This window comes from Salvelinus namaycush, chromosome 18 (genome assembly GCF_016432855.1).
Source record: "Salvelinus namaycush isolate Seneca chromosome 18, SaNama_1.0, whole genome shotgun sequence".
NCBI classification, from domain to species: domain Eukaryota; kingdom Metazoa; phylum Chordata; class Actinopteri; order Salmoniformes; family Salmonidae; genus Salvelinus; species Salvelinus namaycush.
Window position 1 is genome coordinate 14,997,735 of NC_052324.1, and position 22,522 is coordinate 15,020,256.

The 22,522-nt window shown below is 42.5% G+C and overlaps 1 protein-coding gene and 1 pseudogene across 1 annotated transcript in view; both read right to left on the bottom strand.

Annotated features, from left to right (window-relative positions):
- The window catches only part of cacna1ba (calcium channel, voltage-dependent, N type, alpha 1B subunit, a), a 147,223-nt gene extending 137,934 nt beyond the window's left edge, over positions 1-9,289 (bottom strand). The window contains exons 1-3 of the mRNA XM_039013923.1: positions 9,030-9,289; positions 6,515-6,620; positions 3,088-3,227 (exon numbers count right to left, since the gene is read on the bottom strand). Coding sequence (XP_038869851.1) covers positions 3,088-3,227; positions 6,515-6,620; positions 9,030-9,289 — 506 coding nt within the window. The remainder of the gene's footprint in view (positions 1-3,087; positions 3,228-6,514; positions 6,621-9,029) is intronic.
- A 1,671-nt stretch (positions 9,290-10,960) lies between these two features.
- On the bottom strand, positions 10,961-22,221 carry LOC120063573 (annotated as a pseudogene).
- Positions 22,222-22,522: the final 301 nt, after the last annotated feature.

Genomic DNA, 22,522 nt, shown 5'->3' on the forward strand with positions numbered 1-22,522 from the left:
AGAACATGATGCTGCCACCCCCGTGCTTCACAGTTGGGATGGTGTTCTTCGTCTTGCAAGCCTCCCCCTTTTTCCTCCCAACATAACAATGGTCATTATGGCCAAATAGTTATAATTTTGTTTCATCAGACCAGAGGACATTTCTCCAAAAAGTACGATCTTCGTCCCCATGTGCAATTGCAAACTGTAGTCTGGCTTTTTAATGGCAGTTTTGGAGCAGTGGCTTCTTCCTTGCTGAGCGGCCTTTCAAGTTATGTCAATATAGGACTCGTTTTACTGTGGATACAGATACTTTTGTACCTGTTTCCTCCAGCAGCTTCACAAGGTCCTTTGCTGCTGTTCTGGGATTTATTTGCACTTTTCGCACCAAAGTATGTTCGTATCTAGGAGACAGAACGCGTCTCCTTCCTGAGCAGTATGACGGCTGCGTGGTCCCATGGTGTTTATTCTTGCATACTATTGTTTGTACAGATGAACGTGGTACCTTCAGGCATTTGTAAATTGCTCCCAAGGATGAACCAGACTTGTGGAGGTCTACAATTGTTTTTCTGAGGTCTTGGCTGATTTATTTTGATTTTCCCATGATGTCAAGCAAAGAGGCACTGAGTTTGAAGGTAGGCCTTGAAATACATCCACAGGTACACCTCAATTGACTCAAATTATGTAAATTAGCCTATCAGAAGCTTCTAAAGCCAATACATAATTTTCAGGAATTTTCCAAGCTGTTTAAAGGCACAGTCAACTTAGTTTATGTAAACTTCTGATCCACTGTAATTGTGATACAGTGAATTATAAGTGAAATAATCTGTCTGTAAACAATTGTTCAATTGTTCTAATGACTCCATCCTAAGTGTATGTAAACTTCCGACTTCAACTGTAGGTGTTCCTTTTGTCCAGGTGGGAAAGGGCAGTGTTGAGTGCAATAGAGATTGCATCATCTGTGGATCTGTTGGGGCGGTATGCAAATTGGAGTGGGTCTTGGGTTTCTGGGCTAATGGTGTTGATGTGAGCCATGACCAGCCTTTCAAAGCACTTCATGGCAACAGACATGAGTGCGACGGGTCGGTAGTCATTTACGCAGGTTACCTTAGTGTTCTTGGGCACAGGAACTATGGTGGTCTGCTTGAAACATGTTGGTATTACAGACTCAATCAGGGACAGGTTGAAAATGTCAGTGAAGACACTTGCCAGTTGTCAGGGCATGCTCGGCGTATACATCCTGATAATCCGTCTAGCCCTGCGGCCTTGTGAATGTTGACCTGTTTAAAGGTCTTACTCACATCGGCTATGGAGAGCGTGATCACACAGTCGTCCGGAACAGCTGATGCTCTCACGCATGTTTCAGTGTTACTTGCCTCGAAGCAAGCATTGAAGTAATTTAGCTCATCTGGTAGACTCGTGTCATTGGGCAGCTCGCGGCTTTGCTTCCCTTTGTAGTCTGTAATAGTTTGCAAGCCCTGCCACATCCGACGAGCATCGGAGCCGGTGGAGTACGATTCAATCTTAGTCTTCTATTGACGTTTTGCCTGTTTGATGGTTCGTCTGAGGGCATAGCAGGATTTCATATAAGCTTCCGGGTTAGAGTCCCACTCCTTGAAATCGGCAGCTCTACCCTTTAGCTCAGTGCGGATGTTGCCTGTAATCCATGGCTTCTGGTTTGGGTATGCAAGTACAGTCACTGTGGGGACGACGTCATCGATGCACTTATTGATGAAGCCAGTGAATGATGTGGTGTACTCTTCAATGCCATCGGAATAATCCGGGAACATACTCCAGTCTGAGCTAGCAAAACAGTCCTGTAGCTTAGCATCTGCTTCATCTGACCACTTTCTTATTGACCGAGTCACTGGTGCTTCCTGCTTTAGTTTTTGCTTGTAAACAGGAATCAGGATAGAATTATGGTCAGATTTGCCAAAATGGAGGGCGAGGGAGAGCTTTGTACATGTCTCTGTGTGTGGAGTAAAGGTGGTCTAGAGTTTTTTTCTCCCTCTGGTTGCAAATTTAACATGCTGGTAGAAATTAGGTAAAACTGATTTAAGTTTCCATGCATTAAAGTCCCCGGCCACTAGGAGCGCCACCTCTGGATGAGCGTTTTCCTGTTTGCTTATGGCCGTATACAGCTCATTGAGTGTGGTCTTAGTGCCAGCATCGGTTTGTGGTGGTATATAGACAGCTACTAAAAATAAAGATGAAAACTCTCTTGGTGAATTGTGTGCTCTACAGCTTATGATAAGATACTCTACCTCAGGCGAGCAAAACCTTGAGACTTCCTTAGATTTCGTGCACCACCTGTTGTTTACAAATATACATAGACCGTCACCCCTTGTCTTACCAGAGGCCTCTGTTCTATCCTGCCGAAAAAAGCTTAAAACCTGCCAGCTGTATGTTATTCATGTTGTCGTTCAGCCACGACTCAGTGAAACATAAGATATTACAGTTTTTAATGTCCCGTTGGTAGGATATACGTGATAGTAGTTTGTCTATTTTTTAATCGTTTGATTGTTCGTTGGCTAATAGGACCGATGGTAGAGGTAGATTACCCTCTTGGCTACGGATCCTTACAAGGCACCCAGACCTTCGTCCACGATACCTCTGTCTCTTTCTCCTGCGAATGACGGGGATGGGCATCTGAATTAAATCCTTCCCATCCGTCTCGTTGATTAAAAAGTATTCCTCCAGTACGAGGTGAGTAATCGCTGTCCTGATATATAGAAGCTATTTTTGGTCATAAGACACGGTGGCAGAAACATTATGTACAAAATAAGTTACAAATAACGTGAAAAAACATACACAATAGCACAATTGGTTACGGGATCGTAAAACGGCAGCCATCTCCTTCGGCGCCATTCTCATGCATATATACAGTTATGTCTAAAAGAAGAGGATGATCGATCCAATGAATTTCAGCCATTCCCAGTGTCTCCAGTGCATCACAATTCATCATGATCATAAGAAATGTTAAATGAAACACACAACACACATACCACACACATTAACATTGTGCTTTCTCATTAATCTACTCAGGATCAGGTCTGTCATTTTAAAGCAGTGTGAACATTTAGCATGAGCCATTAGCTCAGTACTCACCCTGTTAGCACCACCACAAAGTCCATTACATTCCAGCCATTCCGGAGATAGGAGCCTTTGTGAAACGCAAAGCCAAGGGCGATGATCTTAATGCCAGCTTCAAAACAAAATATTCCAATAAAATAGGGCTCTGTGTCGTCCTGTTAAGACAAGAGAGGCTGAGAATGTAAGTGACCATTGATATCCATCATCATTAGTTTATAATGTGATTTTTGGGCTGAATGTGAGTTAAAAAGCAATTTGATGGGTTAATATTATGATGGAGTGAGTCACGTCAATATTTCAGACAGAGCCTTGGTCTATCTGGGGGAGCGGATCAATTAGTGGGTGCAGCTGTGAGGCACTTTGCCTGAAGGGAGTGACATTTAATTCTTAAAACAACCAGCGTGCCCCAACCAGCTAAGTCTATTTGACTGGGTGGAGGAGCTCACAGCAATGACCCTTTTAATGGCACGACTTAACAACAGAGTTCAATAGGGAGCCTAAAGTGTCTGTAAGCAGGGGGATCAAAGTCACCTCTGTGTGATACTGGTTAGCTGACTGAGCACAACTGGTGAGAAACCCCAGCTGCCTGCATGGGTAACCCCCCCCCCCCCCCAATGAACTTGCTGATGGGTTGTGTCATTCAAATCTGTAATACTAGTACTGTACAGTGCCTTGCAAAAGTATTCACCCCCCTTGGCATTTTTCCTACTTTATTGCATTACAACCTGTAATTTAAATGTATTCTTATTTGGATTTCATGTAATGGACATACTCAAAATTGCACAAATTGGTGAAGTGACATTTTAAAAAATGACTTATTTCAAAAAATTCAAAAAAAAATTAAACTGAAAAGTGGTGCGTGCGTATGTATTCACCCCCTTTGCTATGAAGCCCCTAAATAAGATCTGGTGCAACCAATTACCTTCAGAAGTCACATAATTAGTTAAATAAAGTCCACCTGTGTGCAATCTAAGTGTCACATGATCTTTCACATGATCTCAGTAGATATCTTAGGGCTTCTTTTTTCTCAATTTCCGCCTGACTGATGTGCCCAAAGTAAACTGCCTGTTGCTCAGGCCCTGAGTTTGTAGAAATGTTAAAATAATGTAGGAGACTATAACACAATAGATATGGTAGGAGAAAATCCAAAGAAAAACCAACCGGAATCTTTTTGTTTTTGAGAGACCAAGCTCATACAATGGAAAGTATAGGGGCATTCTGAATTCCAGCACCCAGGATGCAATTCCTATGGCTTCCACAGGGTGTCAGCATTCTATGTGCAAGGTTTCAGGCTTGTAACTTCCAAAACAAATAAGAAATATGAGTTTTAGTACAGGGACACAGTCTTGGGAATTCGTGTTTGGGCTCGCGATGAAGACAAGACGCACCTGCTAAAATCGGTTTCCTATTGAACATACTTCTTTCTGTAAGAAATTTTATAGTTTGATTACATTTTAGGGTATCTGACGAGTAAATAGAAATGTATTTTGACTTGTTGAAAGAAAGTTTAGCGGTAGATTTTCGGATTCGTTTCTCTGCATGTTGAACGAGTGGATTACTAAAATCGATGGCGCCAACTAATTAAACTTTTTGGGATATAAAAAAGGATTTTATCTAACAAAATGACACTACATGTTATAGCTGGGACCCTTTGGATGACAAATCAGAGGAAGACTTTCAAAAAGTTAGTGCATATTTAATCGCTATTTGTGAATTTATGAAACCAGTGCAGGTGGAAGAATATTTTGATGTGTGGCGCCGTCCTCAAACAATCGCATGGCATGCTTCGCTGTAATGGCTACTGTAAATCGTACAGTGCATTTATATTAACAAGAATTTAAGCTTTCAACCCATATAAGACACTTGTATGTACCTAAATGTTTAATAACCATAATTTCTATGATTATTTACATGAATTGCACGCTCTCCAGTTTCACCGGAAGTTGTCCCGCTAGCGGGATGCCTAGCCCAAACAGGATATACACCTGTTCTGAAAGGCCCCAGAGTCTGCAACACCACTAAGCAAGGGGCACCACCAAGCAAGCGGCACCATGAAGACCAAGGAACTCTCCAAACAGATCAGGGACAAAGTTGTGGAGAAGTACAGATCAGGGTTGGGTTATATAAAATATCAGAAACTTTGAACATCCCACGGAGCACCATTAAATCCATTATTAAAAAATGGAAAGGATATGGCACCACAACAAACCTGCCAAGAGAGGACCGCCCACCAAAACTCACGGACCAGGCAAGGAGGGCATTAATCAGAGAGGCAACACAGAGACCAAAGATAACCCTGAAGGAGCTGCAAAGCTCCACAGCGGAGATTGGAGTATCTGTCCATAGGACCACTTTAAGCTGTACACTCCACAGAGTTGGGCTTTATGGAAGAGAGGCCAGAAAAAAAGCCATTGCTTAAAGTGAAAATTAACAAACACATTGGGTGTTCGCCAAAAGGCATGAAGAGACTCCCCAAACATATGGAAGAAGGTACTCTGGTTAGATGAGACTAAAATTCAGCTTTTGGCCATCAAGGAAAACGCTATGTCTGGTGCAAACCCAACACTTTTCATCACCCCAAGAACACCATCCCCACAGTGAAGCATGGTGGTGGCAGCATCATGTTGTGGGTTTGTTTTTCATTGGCAGGGACTGGGAAACTGGTCAGAATTGAAGGAATGATGGATGGCGCTAAATACAGGGAAATTCTTGAGAGAAATCTTTTTTCAGTCTTCAAGAGATTTGAGATTGGGACAGAGGTTCACCTTCCAGCAGGACAATGACCCTATGCATACTGCTAAAGCAACATCCGAGTGGTGTAAGGGGAAACATTTAAATGTATTGGAATGGCCTAGTCAAAGCCCAGACCTCAATCCAATTGAGAATCTGTGGTATGACTTAAAGATTGCTGTACATCAGCGGAACCCATCCAACTTGAAGGAGCTTGAGAAGTTTTTCCTTGAATAATGGGCAAAAATCCCAGTGGCTAGATGTTACAAGCTTATAGAGACATACCCCAAGAGACTTGCAGCTGCAATTGTATTGACTTTTTGACTCTACAAAGTATTGACTTTGGGGGAGGGCGGGGGGGGGGGGGGGTGAATAGTTATGCACACTCAAGTTTTCTGTTTTTTTTGTCTTATTTCTTGTTTGTTTGACCAAAAAAATATTTTGCATCTTCAAAGTGGTAGGCATGTTGTGTAAATCAAATGATACAAACCCCTCAAAAATCTATTTTAATTCCAGGTTGTAAGGCAACAAAATAGGAAAAGTGGGGGGTGAATAATTTCGCCAGCCACTGTATATATATATATTATTCCTGTATGTGAGAATATAATGACTGACACCTATTTTTCACTTGGAGAGAAGAGTGTAGTTAACCAATAATCAAATATGATATAATATTGGTATGGCACATATGACCCATGCAATGGTCACTTACCAAGCGCTCTGACATGGGGGTCTTGTCGCCGGCTGGTAGGTGCTGCTCCAATGCAAGGACGATGCAGTTGGCTATAATGGTGGCCAGGATCAGGTATTCAAATGGAGTGAGACAGTTAAGAAAAACATACTGTGTAATGTTAGGCATACAGTACCTACGATCTGCAATATATTCTAACAGAGGAAGAAGATGAGGAGGAAGAGGAGGAGGAAGAAACAGAAGAATGGGACCTAGAGGAAGTAAAATTACCATATTAAAAAGCTCCTCAACAGTAGGTAGGTTAACCTAAATTATACAAGAGCTGAAGCCTAATGGCAAAGCATACACACAGTTATAAGTTACACTTATAGAAAAAAGGGTTCCAAAAAGGTTCTGCGGCTGTTCCCATAGGAGAAGCCTTTAAAGAACGCCTTTTGGTTCCAGGTAGAACTATTTTGGGTTCCATGCAGAACCCTCTGTGGAAAGGGTTCTACATGACATCCAAAAGGCTTCTACCTGGAACCAAAAGGCGTTCTTTAAAGGGTTATCCTATGGGAACAGCCAAATAACCCTTTTTGGTTCTAGATAGCACCTTTTTTCCAAAATGTGATTTATCAGTTGAACTGGATCTCAACACTAAACATGACTGAGGGAACTGAGTGATTTATCAGTTGAACTGGATCTCAACACTAAACATGACTGAGGGAACTGAGTGATTTATCAGTTGAACTGGATCTCAACACTAAACATAACTGAGGGAACTGAGTGATTTATCAGTTGAACTGGATCTCAACACTAAACATGACTGAGGGAACTGAGTGATTTATCAGTTGAACTGGATCTCAATACTAAACATGACTAAGGGAACTGAGTGATTTATCAGTTGCTGACTTACATGATGTCTCAGTTGCTGCTGTCCATGTCATCGCATGGTTGTTTATGGAGGCTATCTCCTCTGGAGACTGTGGCGCACAGAGGACTAGGGTCTTACCTCAGGCAATGGGCTACAGTACATCAACAGATAAAAACACATAATTCACTGGCTTAGGGCAGCTCAGGACTTTCTTGCTACAACGGCTACCATGAACCTAGAATCTTAACTTAAGGGGGAAAACTACTGTGAAAGTGGCTTGGAAATGCACAGGTAAGCTAAAGGTTGAGAAGTGTTTACACAGCACCAGAGTTAAGTAATGGATGCGATTACACAAATGAATGTAAATGAATTGCAATACCTCACAGGTTCATTAACCCGATCTCATGAAACATGCTTCAGGGTTGACTGTTTCTCTAGGAGGCCTAAGCACAGCACAAAGAGGTTGGTGGCAATCAGTGGAATGGTATCAAATACATCAAACACATGGTTTCCAGGTGTTTGATGCCATTCCATTTGCCCCGTTCCTACCATTATTATGAGCCGTCCTCCTGTTAGCAGCCTCCACTGATGCACAGGTTTCACAAGCTGCAGAGGATATCCCTCATTTGGTAAATTATACAAAATATCTCATATCAACAGGTGGCTGCCATCATTTTTTTCAATATACTTCTACCTAGCATTTTATGGGACATAAACGACAATAATGATACATTTTGCCTTCAAAGAAACAAATTGGTTTTGTAAACTACGCTAAATGCACAACTCATTTCCATTCATTCTCATGGCTTATTGTTTTGATGGGACACGCATGCAGAATAGACTGTATCTGTTTATTAGACAACCTTCCCGCTAGCTTGCCATTTAGGCCTACTGTTGAGCAGCATTTTGCACATGGGTAGATTCAGCACCTTGGAGAGCGCTTGTGCTGAAACGTTGCTAGGAGAGACTTGGTCTGAGAAACAAACGGATCTATACAGCAGTTATTTGATATGTAGCCTAACAGTGGCATAGTCCCCTGAGCAGACTATCACACAAGCTTGTTTAAAGGGTTATATACCGGAATCAAATACATTAGGCAAGTAGAAAGTAAAATGAGTATAGGCCTCACCTATAATTTATGGTGCTTTACAAAACCAATCAAATTATCCTGCTGACAAGATTTTCACTGCACTGCCATTTGGGTTGAAAAAGAGAGAAAAAAAATAAAAAATACACCTCCAGCCGTCATGTTAATTGTTCTGTAGCCACGAATCAGAAACACCAATCTGACAGTTTCTTGGTAGGCAACTTAGCTGCATGTAGGCCTACCAGAGAGAGGATGCCAAAAGCTGGAGAAAACAGGAATCTTGCCAAAAAACTAAACAATATCACCTACAATAACCTATTGTAGTAGGTCTGAGAGAGTAGATATGGCTATACAGTCCTACTGAGAGTGGTTATACTGTACTACAAAGTCCAGTCAACAACTGGTTGTCCTCCATGCCATATCTTCTCATTGGCTACAGTAAATTAACTTAGATAATCATGCGCTGTAGTCTGGAACCTTGCCCCCTGTGCTTAATAACGTCAAGCCATTAAAACCCAAGTAGGCCTATAATGTTATAATAAAATAATGTAATGGTACGAGAAATAGGCTAGGTTGTTTAAAGCAACAAAGGATATGGCCATTCTGTAATCTTTTTGGCATATTTCCGTATGATACAATCCTCACTAAAGATGAAGAGAGACCGGTTGACAGTAAGACAGCTCTGCTTGACAGGGATGGGGTTGTAAATGGCCATTGTCCTGGCTCTTTGGGCCATTGATTGTTTGTACACCCTAGGGCCGCTTGGGGGGCCTGCTGGCCGACCTGCCCCCCTTGGTGGGCCCGCTTGACAGACCCCTCCACGCCGGTTGGATAGTTCCTCTTCGAATCGAGCCATTCTACAATCGCACAGATCTTACTGAAAAAATCAAAACTTAGACTAGATAAAAGATAGAGAAAAAGCATCACAACACACAGTTGTTCCAGCCTCGAGTTCCTTTCGGTGTGTGTAATGTTCAAGAGGATATTCAACAAACATTCAAAAATAAAATGATGTATTTTTCTTCAGATATTCTGTTGACTAGTCCCCGCCTTGTTACTTCCCATGCTTTCAATTGTCAAGATTTTCAAATGTAATGAAACCTGAAGGAGAAAGTTTATATTTCCATGTCAAATATTTGTCCATGGGTCTTCTTCTGGCTGAATGGCCACATATACGTAGCCTATAGCCTATCCCTTTTCACTGGGCTAAGCTTTAAAAACAGCCAGTTTAACATGTACAAATGTCGAGCAATAACAATTCGCACCATTCGCATAACGCATGCCATAAGGCGGGCTATGACTGCATAGCTCACTTACAATTAAGGTCCAAATAAAATAGATGCATTTATCTGGTTTATCCTCCTCGATTGATTTGCCATTGCGCGTTTAAGTTTTTCTTTTGTATTACCTTACCCCACGTTCCTTATGAAAACGAGGTGCCTCACATGATCCGTTCCAATAATCTTCCTATTAATTCGGGCACGGTGTAACGAGAAAACACAAGGTTGGCACCTCTGCTTCCGCTAAATCGCTCTCAGGCAATGTATAATGTAACCACTTTCTCCAGCCACTGCTCCTTATGAATCGGCACACGTGACTAAAAAGACGCCAGGCTCCACCTGTATCGTCTCTGTATCCATAGCACCAGGGAGAAAGAGGGAAGCAGCTTCTCTCTCGTTTTTTCCCCCTTGAGCAGACTAATCACCGAAGTTGCTTGATAAATCGCATCAAACAATGCAAATGTAGAAATCTTGAAGGACAACAAAATTAATCATTATTCATTTTTGTCATTCAATAGCATCCGCAATCTCCTGAGATGTTGTGGTCCTGGGCATCCTCCCTCCCTCTCAAGTATTGCTGCGTTTTGGGTTATCATGACCGGGTGGGGTAGCCGAGGCTACAGCAGAATATGACTGCTGTTTATTCTTTGGTAAATGCTAAACACTGAGCTGAAATTATTATTATTTTTCAATATGCAAAAATGAACAGCTGCTTATTGTCTTGCGTGGTGCTATACAGCTAAATGGGTGGGGTGAGGGTTGCATCAAATTCAATACTAGCCTTATAGCCTACCTGAATCTCTATCATCGTCACTGGTGTCAAAACTATTCAATAGCTAGAATAACATATACTACATATTATTCATGGTTAAAATAGAGAATTAGGCATGTTAAATAACATAACACAAAACTAGACCGTATCCTAGGCTAATATAGGCCATCATTAACTGGCATTTGCTACGCCTAGCTTTCTTGTAAACTGGAATACTCATCAACAAATATGAGAAATAAATCATGTTTTAAAATGTACTTTATTACTTTACTGTGCACTTAATAAAAAAGAAGACATGGAAAAGGTGAGAATTTGTTAGTCTAGGGCTACCCTTAGCATTTGATTTCTGTCCGCAAATCTACAAAAAAATAGATTTTATATCAGTCTCCGTTTAAAAAAGGAGACATAGTGGTGGTCAGGGGAGAGTGAGAGACCCCCACGGTGGCTGAGGGAGGACAGAGGTGGCATGGGGGTGTTATGATTGTGTTTTGGCAGAATGGGAACTTGACTGTTGGGCTGGGGATGGGCTGGCCACCCTCTTTAAGATCTGAGCTCCCTGGGCTATGGCGGCTGACGAGTGTCTACACGTTGGGGAACAGCACTGGCAGCTGTAATATTTGCTCTTGACCTTCCAGAAGTGATCACCATAATCAAACCTGAGTGGGGGAACACAGGGTAGCCATCAAAGCACGTGTTAATGTACTGGAGCCTTTTCCTTGAGTTTTTTGATTGATTATATAGCACAACATTAATACCACATAGAAAAGACACAATCTATTCAATGATTGTCTTATATGTTTTGTGCCTCTCACTCAATCTGATCACCTGACTGAATGGGCTTGCTGGAGAAGAAGCCAATGCGCGGGAACCGCAGGTCCTGTTGCATGGTGAACACTCGGACTGCTAGCAGGTGGTTTATAAACCAGCCAATGTTGCCAAAGAGTCGCGCATCAATACAGTGCACATCACCCACCTGCACAACAGTAGATGAAGCAATAAATACAATTATAATACATTTTATTTGGCAGACGCCTTTCAGGGTACTCAAAGACATCGTACATTAAAAGTAGGCCTGCATAAAGCAAGTGCAGTACATAAGATTGTAAAATCTACTGCATCAAAGTAAAATGCCATGCCTCCAATCACTCACTCAATTAATACAATTAGTAAAGGCTGACATGTTGAGCCCTCCTGTGAGGAGGTAGCATAGACAGTCATGAAATAGTCCATTTTTCAATATGCTTTAGTATACCAAATAGCCATCAAGCAAACTAAAAGCTGATGCAGCGGATGCGTGCTGTAAGAGGAACATGTATCAAAAGAACGTTGTCTCTGACATTGGCATTGTGTGCTCTTCAGCCCCGCCCGTTGGTATACAAAAGTATAAAAATGATGCCACATTAACAATATTACATTCGGGAATACACCATTGACCAATAACAATGTGAGATTCTCCTAGATGTAATTTAAAATCACCTTATTGTCCAGGGTGAAAAGGAACGAGTCATTTTCCCTGCCATCTGCCTCTGCATCATTAATGATTTCACCCACATACCTGTACTATAAAGAGAGACTGCTGTATATAATCTGTGTAATCACAACATTGAAATGAAGTGAAGAACTGAAAATTACAAATCCTGTTTTAACATTATCTGTTCATGACATCACAATTGGCTCATGTCATTTGTATACCAAGACATTATCATAGTTATGGTTGGGCAGTTTTCCAAACACTCAATAAAATGTCACATTCAGTGCCTCACTCGGAAATAAAAGTTCCTTGAGGAATATCCTGCAGTGCTCTCACACCCCAGCCCATCCTCTGGGTTTTATAGAGCTGCAGCCAAGCCCCGAAAACAGACAAGAGAAGACATACATCCAGTCCAACTAACTGAAAAGACAGACAGTGCAGCCATAGTTGATCAAGTGTTCAGAGAAACTGATATTTTAATGGTTGGCTGAAACTGTATAACAAAAAGATAGACATTTTATTTGCTCATTTTCTTACTTTTTTAACTCTGCGTTGTTGGGAAAGGACTCGTAAGTAAGCATTTGATGGTAAAGTATACACCCATTTTATTCGCCGCATGTGACAAATAAAATGTGATTGATTGATTGATCAGATGATGGTGGTGTAGGGAGGCCCAGTTACAGGGATTCCATTCTGAACCACACGGTTCCTACAGCTCCTCCAACAGGAGCAGGCGTGGTTATACTCAAACAGGACCGGAGGCTCCTTCTGACAGAGTTCCAGAGGCAGAAGCCCCTCCTGAACAACCACAAGCAATACACTTTACAGGTCATATAACACATCACATATGGGAGTCCATAATATCCATTTGAAATACATGAAAGCATTAACTTCACCTTGTAATGTGAACTTTTCCTTGGTGTAGTTATGTACTTGCTTTGTTATACCAACAGCGCAGGCTGAGCTGGGCACACATGCAGGTATTTGAAGAGCAGTCATCTGTACATCCGCAATGCTGAAATAGAAGGAGAGTGAGATTTCATTAAACAACACTTATCGAGAGAAATTGTGTGACTGTCTGGCCCACAGTAACTAATGATGCAGAACAAGATGGGATTGGACTATGACTATGTGTTTCACAGAGCACTGGAGGTTCACCTGTAAATGAGTGATGTCCTTGTCTATAATAATTGGGGAGGTGACACAGCTGTCAGGGACTTATTTGTACTTATCAGGACAGGAGTCACTGTCCACCCAACTCACACAGGTGATGGGGACTGCCTCATACCCCCGAGAGATGTCCCTGAAGAGGACAGAGAGGACGACAAATAATCAACACATTTACAGTAATCAGACAAAATTGTATCCCTTCATGTTCCCTCTCACCTCCCTAAGGTACACCATGCTGTTATACCTGCTAAGGACCTTCTCTCCATGATTCTCCTAGCATCTGTCAGCTTCTTATTGGTGTTCAGGGCCGCCCACACCTTGGAGTTGTAGATACAGCAGTCCAGAGGATTCTCCCCCTATCTGATCCTCAGGTTCACGTCTGCTTCTCGGGACAGAAGCAGTCTGGAGGAGTAGACATCATACTGGATGTGGCTGGGCTCTCTCTCACATCCCTAGCATGGCTATGGTCAGCAGCATGACTGCCACCCACTGGCCAGTCTAGCGCAGCCACTGTCTCTGGATGTGTGCATCTATGTGTGGACAGGTTCCTTCCATAAATGTATCTAGGCTATATACCTACAACTCGTCTCATTGCAGGTTAGTGCGCTTATGATAATATTGAAAAAAATCCAGGTGGGATAGGCTATTGATAACAAATCATATTTTTCAAGAACAACCTGGTGTCATGCTGCAGCTCTGGGAGAATGGAGACTGTCTTACTACTCACGTCACACATTCCAGTTGGTTCTCCCTGGCAGCGATATGTAGAGGTGAGTCCCCATGGACGTTGACTGCATGGAGGTCACATCTGGCATCAAGCAGGTATCTGAGCAATGTCACCGGAGACAGGGCTGCCCAGTGGAGGCCAATGTTCTCCTCCTGAACAGGGATCACAAGTCAACATGGAAAACACACCCAGGACCAACACCTTCCCCACACACCACAGAAACAACGTTGCATCTAAAGGCTACTGTATCTTGAAGATACATTGTTATATTTATGGGCCATTTATGTCAAGTGTATCAGCATACAGTACGTCATATACACTATAAAAACGTTTGAGGAAGAAATCATACTCATACAGACCAATTGATATGTTCTCCTTTACAAAAAATACAGCAGTTATGACTTAAGTTGTTAATTCCTCAAAGAAGTAAGTTGACTTCTTGTTGTATACGCCCAAGGTGACATTCTGAAGCATCCCTTTAACTTGGATTACACCATGTACTGTAGGTGAAACGTGCAGACCGGAACATTATGCACCCCATGGGATCCATCCCACTGTAACCTTGCCTGTGTCTAGCCTCCCCTCCCCTCCTCAGGCTGTGAGAACAGAAGGTAGGTAAGGTGATGGGATGTACAGTAGGGTGAACAGCATGCATCCTATACAGTACTGACCTTGTCTCGGATGTTAACATCAGCCCCTTTGGAGAGCAGCAGTAAGACCAGCTCTCTGTGCTTGTACTCTAGCCCAGGTGATAGGGGTCCACCCATCATCATCCTGAAACCAAGCACAACCAATCAAGTTCATTAAAGTAAACTTAAATTGAAACTAAAATGAATCATGAAAAAAAACAAGTAAACTGAAATAAAATAATTAACAAAACCCGTGTGAAAAACTAAAACTAAAACTATACTGAAACTATTATTTGTCTCCAAAATAAAACTAACCGTTCAGTTTGTTTTTTGGGGGGGCAAAAATCGAATGGGGTTTAAGCTTTTTTTCCTAATGGGGTTTTGAAGCTTGTGAATCTGGCGGGTCAAATTGAGATTAACTTTATAATTTAAAGGTAGATTCAGTGAGATGATGTTGCCACAAGCAGCACCGCAGATATTGGGTGCATTTGAGTGGTAAGGCTAAATAGGGCCCTATAAATTCTGCGTTGCAGAGAATGCGGACGGAACCATGGAATCCAGACATTAAAACGAAATTCAACAATATAAAAAAATGTATTGAACTTAGTAGGAAATCAACTACATATATTGAAAGCTGAAAAGGTTTCCCCAAAACCCATCTCAATTAAATGTTAACTACGAATAGCCTATGCTTACCTGGCAGAATGATATCATGATTATTTGCATCAATCCCAGTGGCCATTTGTTTTGCAAACTTTGCAAACAATTTCTTAAATGTTTCCCGGACGTCAAAAATTCTCTCCTGATGTAGTTTAGACATGGCTGTCAAATTAGAACATCCAATTATTTAGAATGTCGAAATTCACATATTCACATTCCCGTATTACATACTCACAAACTGAAATCATAATATAATATTGCGTGTACATTGTACAAACAATTAGTGACAGAGAGACTCAAATATCACATTGATTTGTATACATCCACTGAACACATAAATCATTAATTGGTTCCTGTTTTAGTCATGTCTTTGGTCAAGTTCAGAATGCAACACACTGTGAAAGGCAGCGATCGACTTGACAAAAGTCAAATCAAATCAAATGTATTTATAAAGCCCTTCTTACATCAGCTGATATCTCAAAGTGCTGTACAAAACCCCAAACAGCAAGCAATGCAGGTTTAGAAGCACGGTGGCTAGGAAAAACTCCCTAGAAAGGCCAGAACCTAGGAAGAAACCTAGAGAGGAATCAGGCTATGAGGGGTGGCCAGTCCTCTTCTGGCTGTGCCGGGTGGAGTTTATAACAGAACATGGCCAAGATGTTCAAATGTTCATAGATGACCAGCAGGGTCAAATAATAATAATCACAGTGGTTGGCGAGGGTGCAGCAGGTCAGCACCTCAGGAGTAAATGTCAGTTGGCTTTTCATAGCCGATCATTCAGAGTTTCTCTACCGCTCCTGCTGTCTCTAGAGAGTTGAAAACAGCAGGTCTGGGACAGGTAGCACGTCCGGTGAACAGGTCAGGGTTCCATAGCCGCAGGCAGAACAGTTGAAACTGGAGCAGCAGCACGGCAAGGTGGATTGTGTGATCCGCTCGAACACGTCATTGAGATGAACACAACAGCTAAGTGCATTGTTAAAGGCTTTTTGCCCTTCCGCTTCACTTTATACACAGAAGATCTCCGCTAAACACAGAATCAAGATGTTATCAGTCTCTCTTTTACCAATGATAACTTCAGAACAAAGTTGACTACAAATACAAGGTTGCCAATGTCTTTGAAATTGTTACAAACAAGCGAAGGACAAAAATCAAGATGACTGCAATAAAAGATAAATAGTATAGGCCTACATATTTCAATCATATTGAAATCAATTTCATGTTCAATTGATGGATTTATTTTTGCTCATTGCTCATTTTTGCCTCAATATAGTTATTTCATGTGCAACAACATGTGCACAATGGATGTGCCTAATCTGTGATTTAGTGGACTATTATTATTCGGTAAACATTAGAATAATCTGTCTCAATATTTGCTGCCATAGGTGGTGATATCTCTCTAGGAGGTGATCCGTCATCAGTATTGTGAATAAATGATTATGTTATGAGAAGATTTTAAGGGAGAAAGCTGATCCGAGAGCAGCACTGCCTTTCTTTCGATCCTATCAGTATCAGCACACGTTCCAACGCACTTAGCAAACGTTCTCCCTGCATGGTGTTCTGGGAAGTGCATGTTACATCTTCTGCCGTTTTAGGAACAATGCATCTTTAAAACACTCGTAAGCCTAACTTCCATCGCTATCGGGAAAATAGCCCCTGGTTGTTGCGGAAATTGACCCACTACTACTGTTTACTTGGTGCATCTGCGTAATCTCACTGAGTCTACCTTTAAACCTAACCTATGACCTGACCCATCACCTTATGCATTACTGCCCCTCAGTGGAAAGAAGTGACACCCCAAAAAACACATAAACTATACATAATTGGCTTCTAACCTCCCACGGATAGGCTACTTTCTGTCCCTAAGACTGAAACTAAAACTGAATAATATAAAAACTAAATAAAAATGTTTTTATAAAACTGAAACCTTTATTTGAGGGGATAGAAGAAAGAAAAAATCTGGATTATTCATACCGATCTGAAACGACACAGATTTTGTATTTAGACTCATGATTACACATAAAGGAAGATAGTTCCTACGTGATATAGTGCTGACTTTGTTTTCCAACTGATCTAGTGTCCTTTTTGACATCCTGTGAACACTGTTTATTGCTGCTCGCAGCTACAGGGCCTTCAGAAAGTATTCACACCCCTTGACTTTTTCCACAATGTGTTGTGTTACAGGCTGAAATGTCTTAAGTCAATAGGTATTCAACACCTTTGTTAAAGCAAGCCTAAATAAGTTCAAGAGTAAATAAGTCACATAATAAGTTGCATGGACTCACTCTCGTTTGCAATAATAGTGTTTCATACATGAATGACTACCTCATCCCTGTACCCCACATATATAATTATCTGCAAGGTCCCTCAGTCAAGTAGTGAATTTCAAACACAGATTCAACCACAAAGACCAGGGAGGTTTTTCAATGGCTCGCAAACAAGGGCACCTATTGGTAGATGGGTAAAAAAACAAAAATAAGCAGACATTGAATATCCCTTTGAGCATGGTGAATTTGCTAACAACACTTTGGACGGTGTATCAATACACCCAGTCACTACAAATAAACAGGCATCCTTCCTAATCAGTTACCCGAGAGGAAGGAAACCGCTCAAGGATTTCACCATGAGACCAATGGTGATTTTAAAACAGTTACAGAGTTTATGGCTGTGATAGGAGAAAACTGAGAATGGATCAACAACATTGTAGTTACTCCGTGAAAAAGGGTTTGAAACCTCTGCTTTGGATTATCTTATTGCACACAATGTTGAGAGGGCATTACTTACTAACAGTTTGAAGGCATAACAATGCAAGGCAAAACATGGTAAATCACCTGGAATCATGACAACAGTGAGGAGCAATTTCAGTCTCTAGCTTTCCCATTAAGGTCAGGAGTTTTACAATCCATTTAATATCACCCACAATATATTGAACATCCTAATAGGCAGACTGTTAAACTGTCTTCCAACAGCACTGACCTCCAACTCACCCTGCCAAAGCCTAGCTGATAGTACGCGTGAATTATGGATAGACGATTTCAATAAAGCTGTTAACATTTCAACTGGACCTGTTAGTAGAAGAAGGAGCAGAGCATGGATGGGTAACTACCTGACAGTTGACCTGTTTGGATGTCTTGGACAGGAGATTATCCACTATGGTGTAATGTCCCAGTTTAGCTGCCAAATGCAGACAGGTGGAGCCCTTGATATCCTGAGAGGAGATGAAGATCAAAATGTTATTCACTGGTTTTGTTCATGGCTGTTTAAAAAAACACCAACTTAAAAGAATGTTTACCCCTTTTTCTCCCCAATTTTGTGATATCCAATTGGTAGTTACAATCTTGTCCCATCGCCGCAACTCCCCTATGGACTCGGGAGAGGCGAAGGTCGAGAGCAATGCGTCCTCCGAAACACGACCCTGTCAAGCCGCACTGCTTCTTGACACATACACTGCTCACTTATCCCGGAAGCCAGCCGCACCAATGCGTCGGAGGAAACACACGCTGGCAACCAAATTCAGCTTGCAGGCGCCTGGCCAGCCACAAGGAGTCGCTAGAACGCGACCGGACAAGCAATTCACAGCCGGCCAAACCCTCCCCTAACCCGGACGATGCTGGGCCAATTGTGCGCCACCTCATGGGTCTCCCGGTCATGGCCAGCTGTGACACAGCCTGGGATCGAACCCGGGTCTGTAGTGACGCCTCAAGCACTGCGATGCAGTGCCTTAGACCGCTGTGCCACTCGGGAGGCCCAAAACACCGACCTTGAGCTGCTACAGCATGTGGTTAACAGTTTAAGACATGAACGTGTCATGGACATAAAACAGCTTGATCACTTAACATCTACAGTACACCAGAGGTCCAGCTCATTTAGCGAAAGTCTTGTCTTATGAACGGTAACACAGCTGGTGGGGTTGACAGAAGATCATGGCTTATCTATGGGGGGATCAATGAACTCTGCTCCACACACTGACCTTATAGCTGACCGCTGCCCCGGCCCTCAGCAGGTACTTGACCGTGTCCAGATGGTTGTTGTCACAGGCGTCCATCAGGGGGGTTCTCTGCTCCTCATCAATAATGTCCAGGTTAGCTCCAGCCTAAGCGGGATGGGGAATCAGAAACCTTTTACACCTGTATGCATGCACTGTATAATAGAGTGAAACTCACAACCCTCTGCACTGTAAACACAACGTACTCAAGAAGCACTGTCAATATTGACCCCGAAAAGCAAATACATTTTACTTGGCGTGAGGGACAGGAATGCAGCAGAGCTGCTAACTTAGTCATCTGCTACACTTGTATGCCAAGTGATTATAATGTGAAGAGAGAGCCAATACCTGCTATACGTCAGAGTACATCTCCTCACCTGGACAAGCATGCGACAGACCTCCTGGTGTCCTTCAGCTGCTGCAGCATGTAGAGGGGTCCTCTTGTTCTGACGGTCCATCAGGGTGTTGGGGTCTTTCCATCCACTGGAACAAAGAGGTAAATTACCTTTTGAGTCATGTTGACAACTTTCCCCTCGGGGACAATAGAGTATATCGTGAAAATAAAATAAAATCAACAAGTTGTTTACTTTTTCATTCAAGTTAAAATATTAGAAGAGGATTGCTCCAAGAGGAATGAACTAGGCATACAAATGAAACCTGGAGAGATGTGGCATGTTCTTACCCAGCAGATGGATGACTTTCTGGAGCTCCCCGTGATGGGCAGTGATGTACAGTTGCTTCGTGTGATATTTCACTTTCTTTGGCCTCATACTAAATACCAAAAAGAGAAATCTAGCTCCAGTACATCACTTGGTATGCAGCAGAAACATCTGTAAGAGTGCCTATTACGGTCCTCATTGACATGAAACAGTAATGACTACGGACCTACTATGTGTTCATTATATTGTATTATCTCATCCAAACTGCTAAAAGTCTAATAAGTAATGACTTTAAAAATAGCTAAATTTTAACCTTACTTTTCCTCATCCAGGGCCATCAGGATGCTCTCCAGTGACGTTTTAGCTGATTTCTCTCCATCACCTAAAGGCTGTCTCTTCAGGCTAGTACAAGACAGCATACAGCAATCATGACCATTACATATTAAGCTAAATACCCAAGCAAATGATCAATGCTAGCACTAATGCAGAGAGAAAGAGACACAGATTAGGATAGAGGGAATCAAATTAAGAATGGAAGAGTAAAGTCTAAATAACCTGTTGTTGGGGGGAGGTGTCCAGAGTCCTCTCAAGCTCAGTGGTCTTCTTAGGCCTGTGAATGAGGGGCCAGGTGGACACAGCAGGAACAGGGGCCACAGGGGAAACAGCTGGCACAAGAGGAAGTACGGGCTCAGGTTTGGGGACAGTGACTTCCTGGGCCCCGGTGGCATCCTTCCCACAGTGGGGATAAAAGCTCTGGGCCTTGATGACTGAGGCACAGCCACTGTGGAAACGGTGAGAGATGCTGCCATACGGTCTGCACACCATGAAGGTCCCCTGCATAACACATACATGATTAGTCAAATATTAATAGTAAAGGCAAAGCAGAGTGCTTTAAGAATTAACAACCACAATAAAGTAATGGGACAGGTGTGTCAGCCTATCAGGTCTATCTTGGTTTATCCCTGCTGTATTCCTCCACTCACCGCCCTGCAGAAGAGGCCACAGGCAGGGCATCACTGGTGCTTGACCTGTGGTCCTCACACAGAACTAGCAGATGCACTGTGTTGGACGGATCGACTCACCTGTAGGGAGGAGATGAACGGAGAGATAAATAGAAAGAAGCAGAGAAATAAGGGTTGTTTAGACATTAGCTCAACACACTTTCAAACTTTGGGGAGGATATCTGGTGCGCAAGACCAGGGAAATGTTGCTTCAGAGCAGGTCAGACTCACCAGACCATCCACCCTCTCTGTGGCCATGCAGGTGTGCTCAGTCTGGGACAGGCTCTCCCCACTGCATGGGGTCTCCATGCGACAGCATCACAGAGGGAGCTCTTCAGACAGGTCCGTCTCTGTCACCTCACCATCAACTGGAAAGCCTGCAAAATAACACAAATCAACATCCAGGTCAACAAAACAGATATTATGTACAGCATATTAATGTATTGTACAAGTATCATTTCATAACTCATGACGAAATGTTTAACTCATCTCTAGGTAAACTGTTACCTGAGAGAGGAGGAGACAACAGCTCATCTTGGGCTTTCAGATTTAGCGATTCCAAAGTCAATTCAATGTATTCCTGCTTACTGCTGATGTCCTCTTTCTCCGTTTTGTTTCCTTTGGTTAAATCTTCCTTTGGTTAAATCCATTTTCTACACACTGCTTGGCTAACAGTGCATGGCTTTCTTGCTTTTCACAAATCTCTCTGTGTGTCAGATCTTCTCTCTTCTTTCTGACACTTTCTTGCTTTTCTGTCTTCGTAGCTAGGCTGTCTTTCTGCAGGGAGAAGGGGAGAATCATTCAGACACTATTATAGAGAATCAAAGTTCAGCCACAGTGCATTTCTACACAAATATTTACAATAGAGTAAATGGGATGGGTCTCTTACCTTCAACACTTTGGTTTTCTTCTTGGGGACAAAGTTGTATATTCCCATCTTCCTCTTCCTTTTCCTAGACCCTGCAGACACATACGGACGGAGAAGTGGCAGATGGTGGTTCAAGCTGGCACAGTATGTCATCACTAAATAAAGTGGACATGAGAGACAGCGTAGAAGAACAGTCTTACCAGGAAGGAAGATGACTAACCTGGATGTGACTTGGTAGAGACAATATTATTTATTTTAAGGCTCGGAGGTAGCTTCATGTGGGAGGGGGCCATTGTGTTTTCCATCCACATGCCTGCCATGCTCAACTCTGCTCCGTTCCCGTTAAAAAGCTTTAGAACAGACTCTAATGAAATCGGACACCAGTCATAATTTAAAAGGACAACATTTCATGTTCTGGGTTAAGATGAACATTACCTTCAGTACTGCTGGATTGGAGGCAGGTTTGCCCATAGTCTTCCATGCACACCGTGTCCTGGCTGGAGAGTCCTCAGATGGAGAGCTATGAGTTTGTAAATCTGAGATCCCTGCTGCAACAGCTTCTCTACCATTGTCTGCAGGGGTTTGAGGGGTTTTGGTCAGTTTATTGGCTGAACCACCTGTCCTTTGAGGGTCTGCTCTTGCTTTTTTTTAATGCACAATAAAACCATTGGAGCCAGTGAGAGCCATGAACGGATGTCATCTTGGCTTTAGCTTTTTTGTTGACCTGCGATTTAGCACTCAGAGCCTTCTTCCCCTTGGCCCCTGTGGGTGTCACATAGGGGGGGTTAGGCTGTCTTTTTCCTGCCTCTGATTCCTGACTGACTCCCCTACTCTCCATGGTTGTCCTGGAGGAATCCTCTGGCCTCTCCA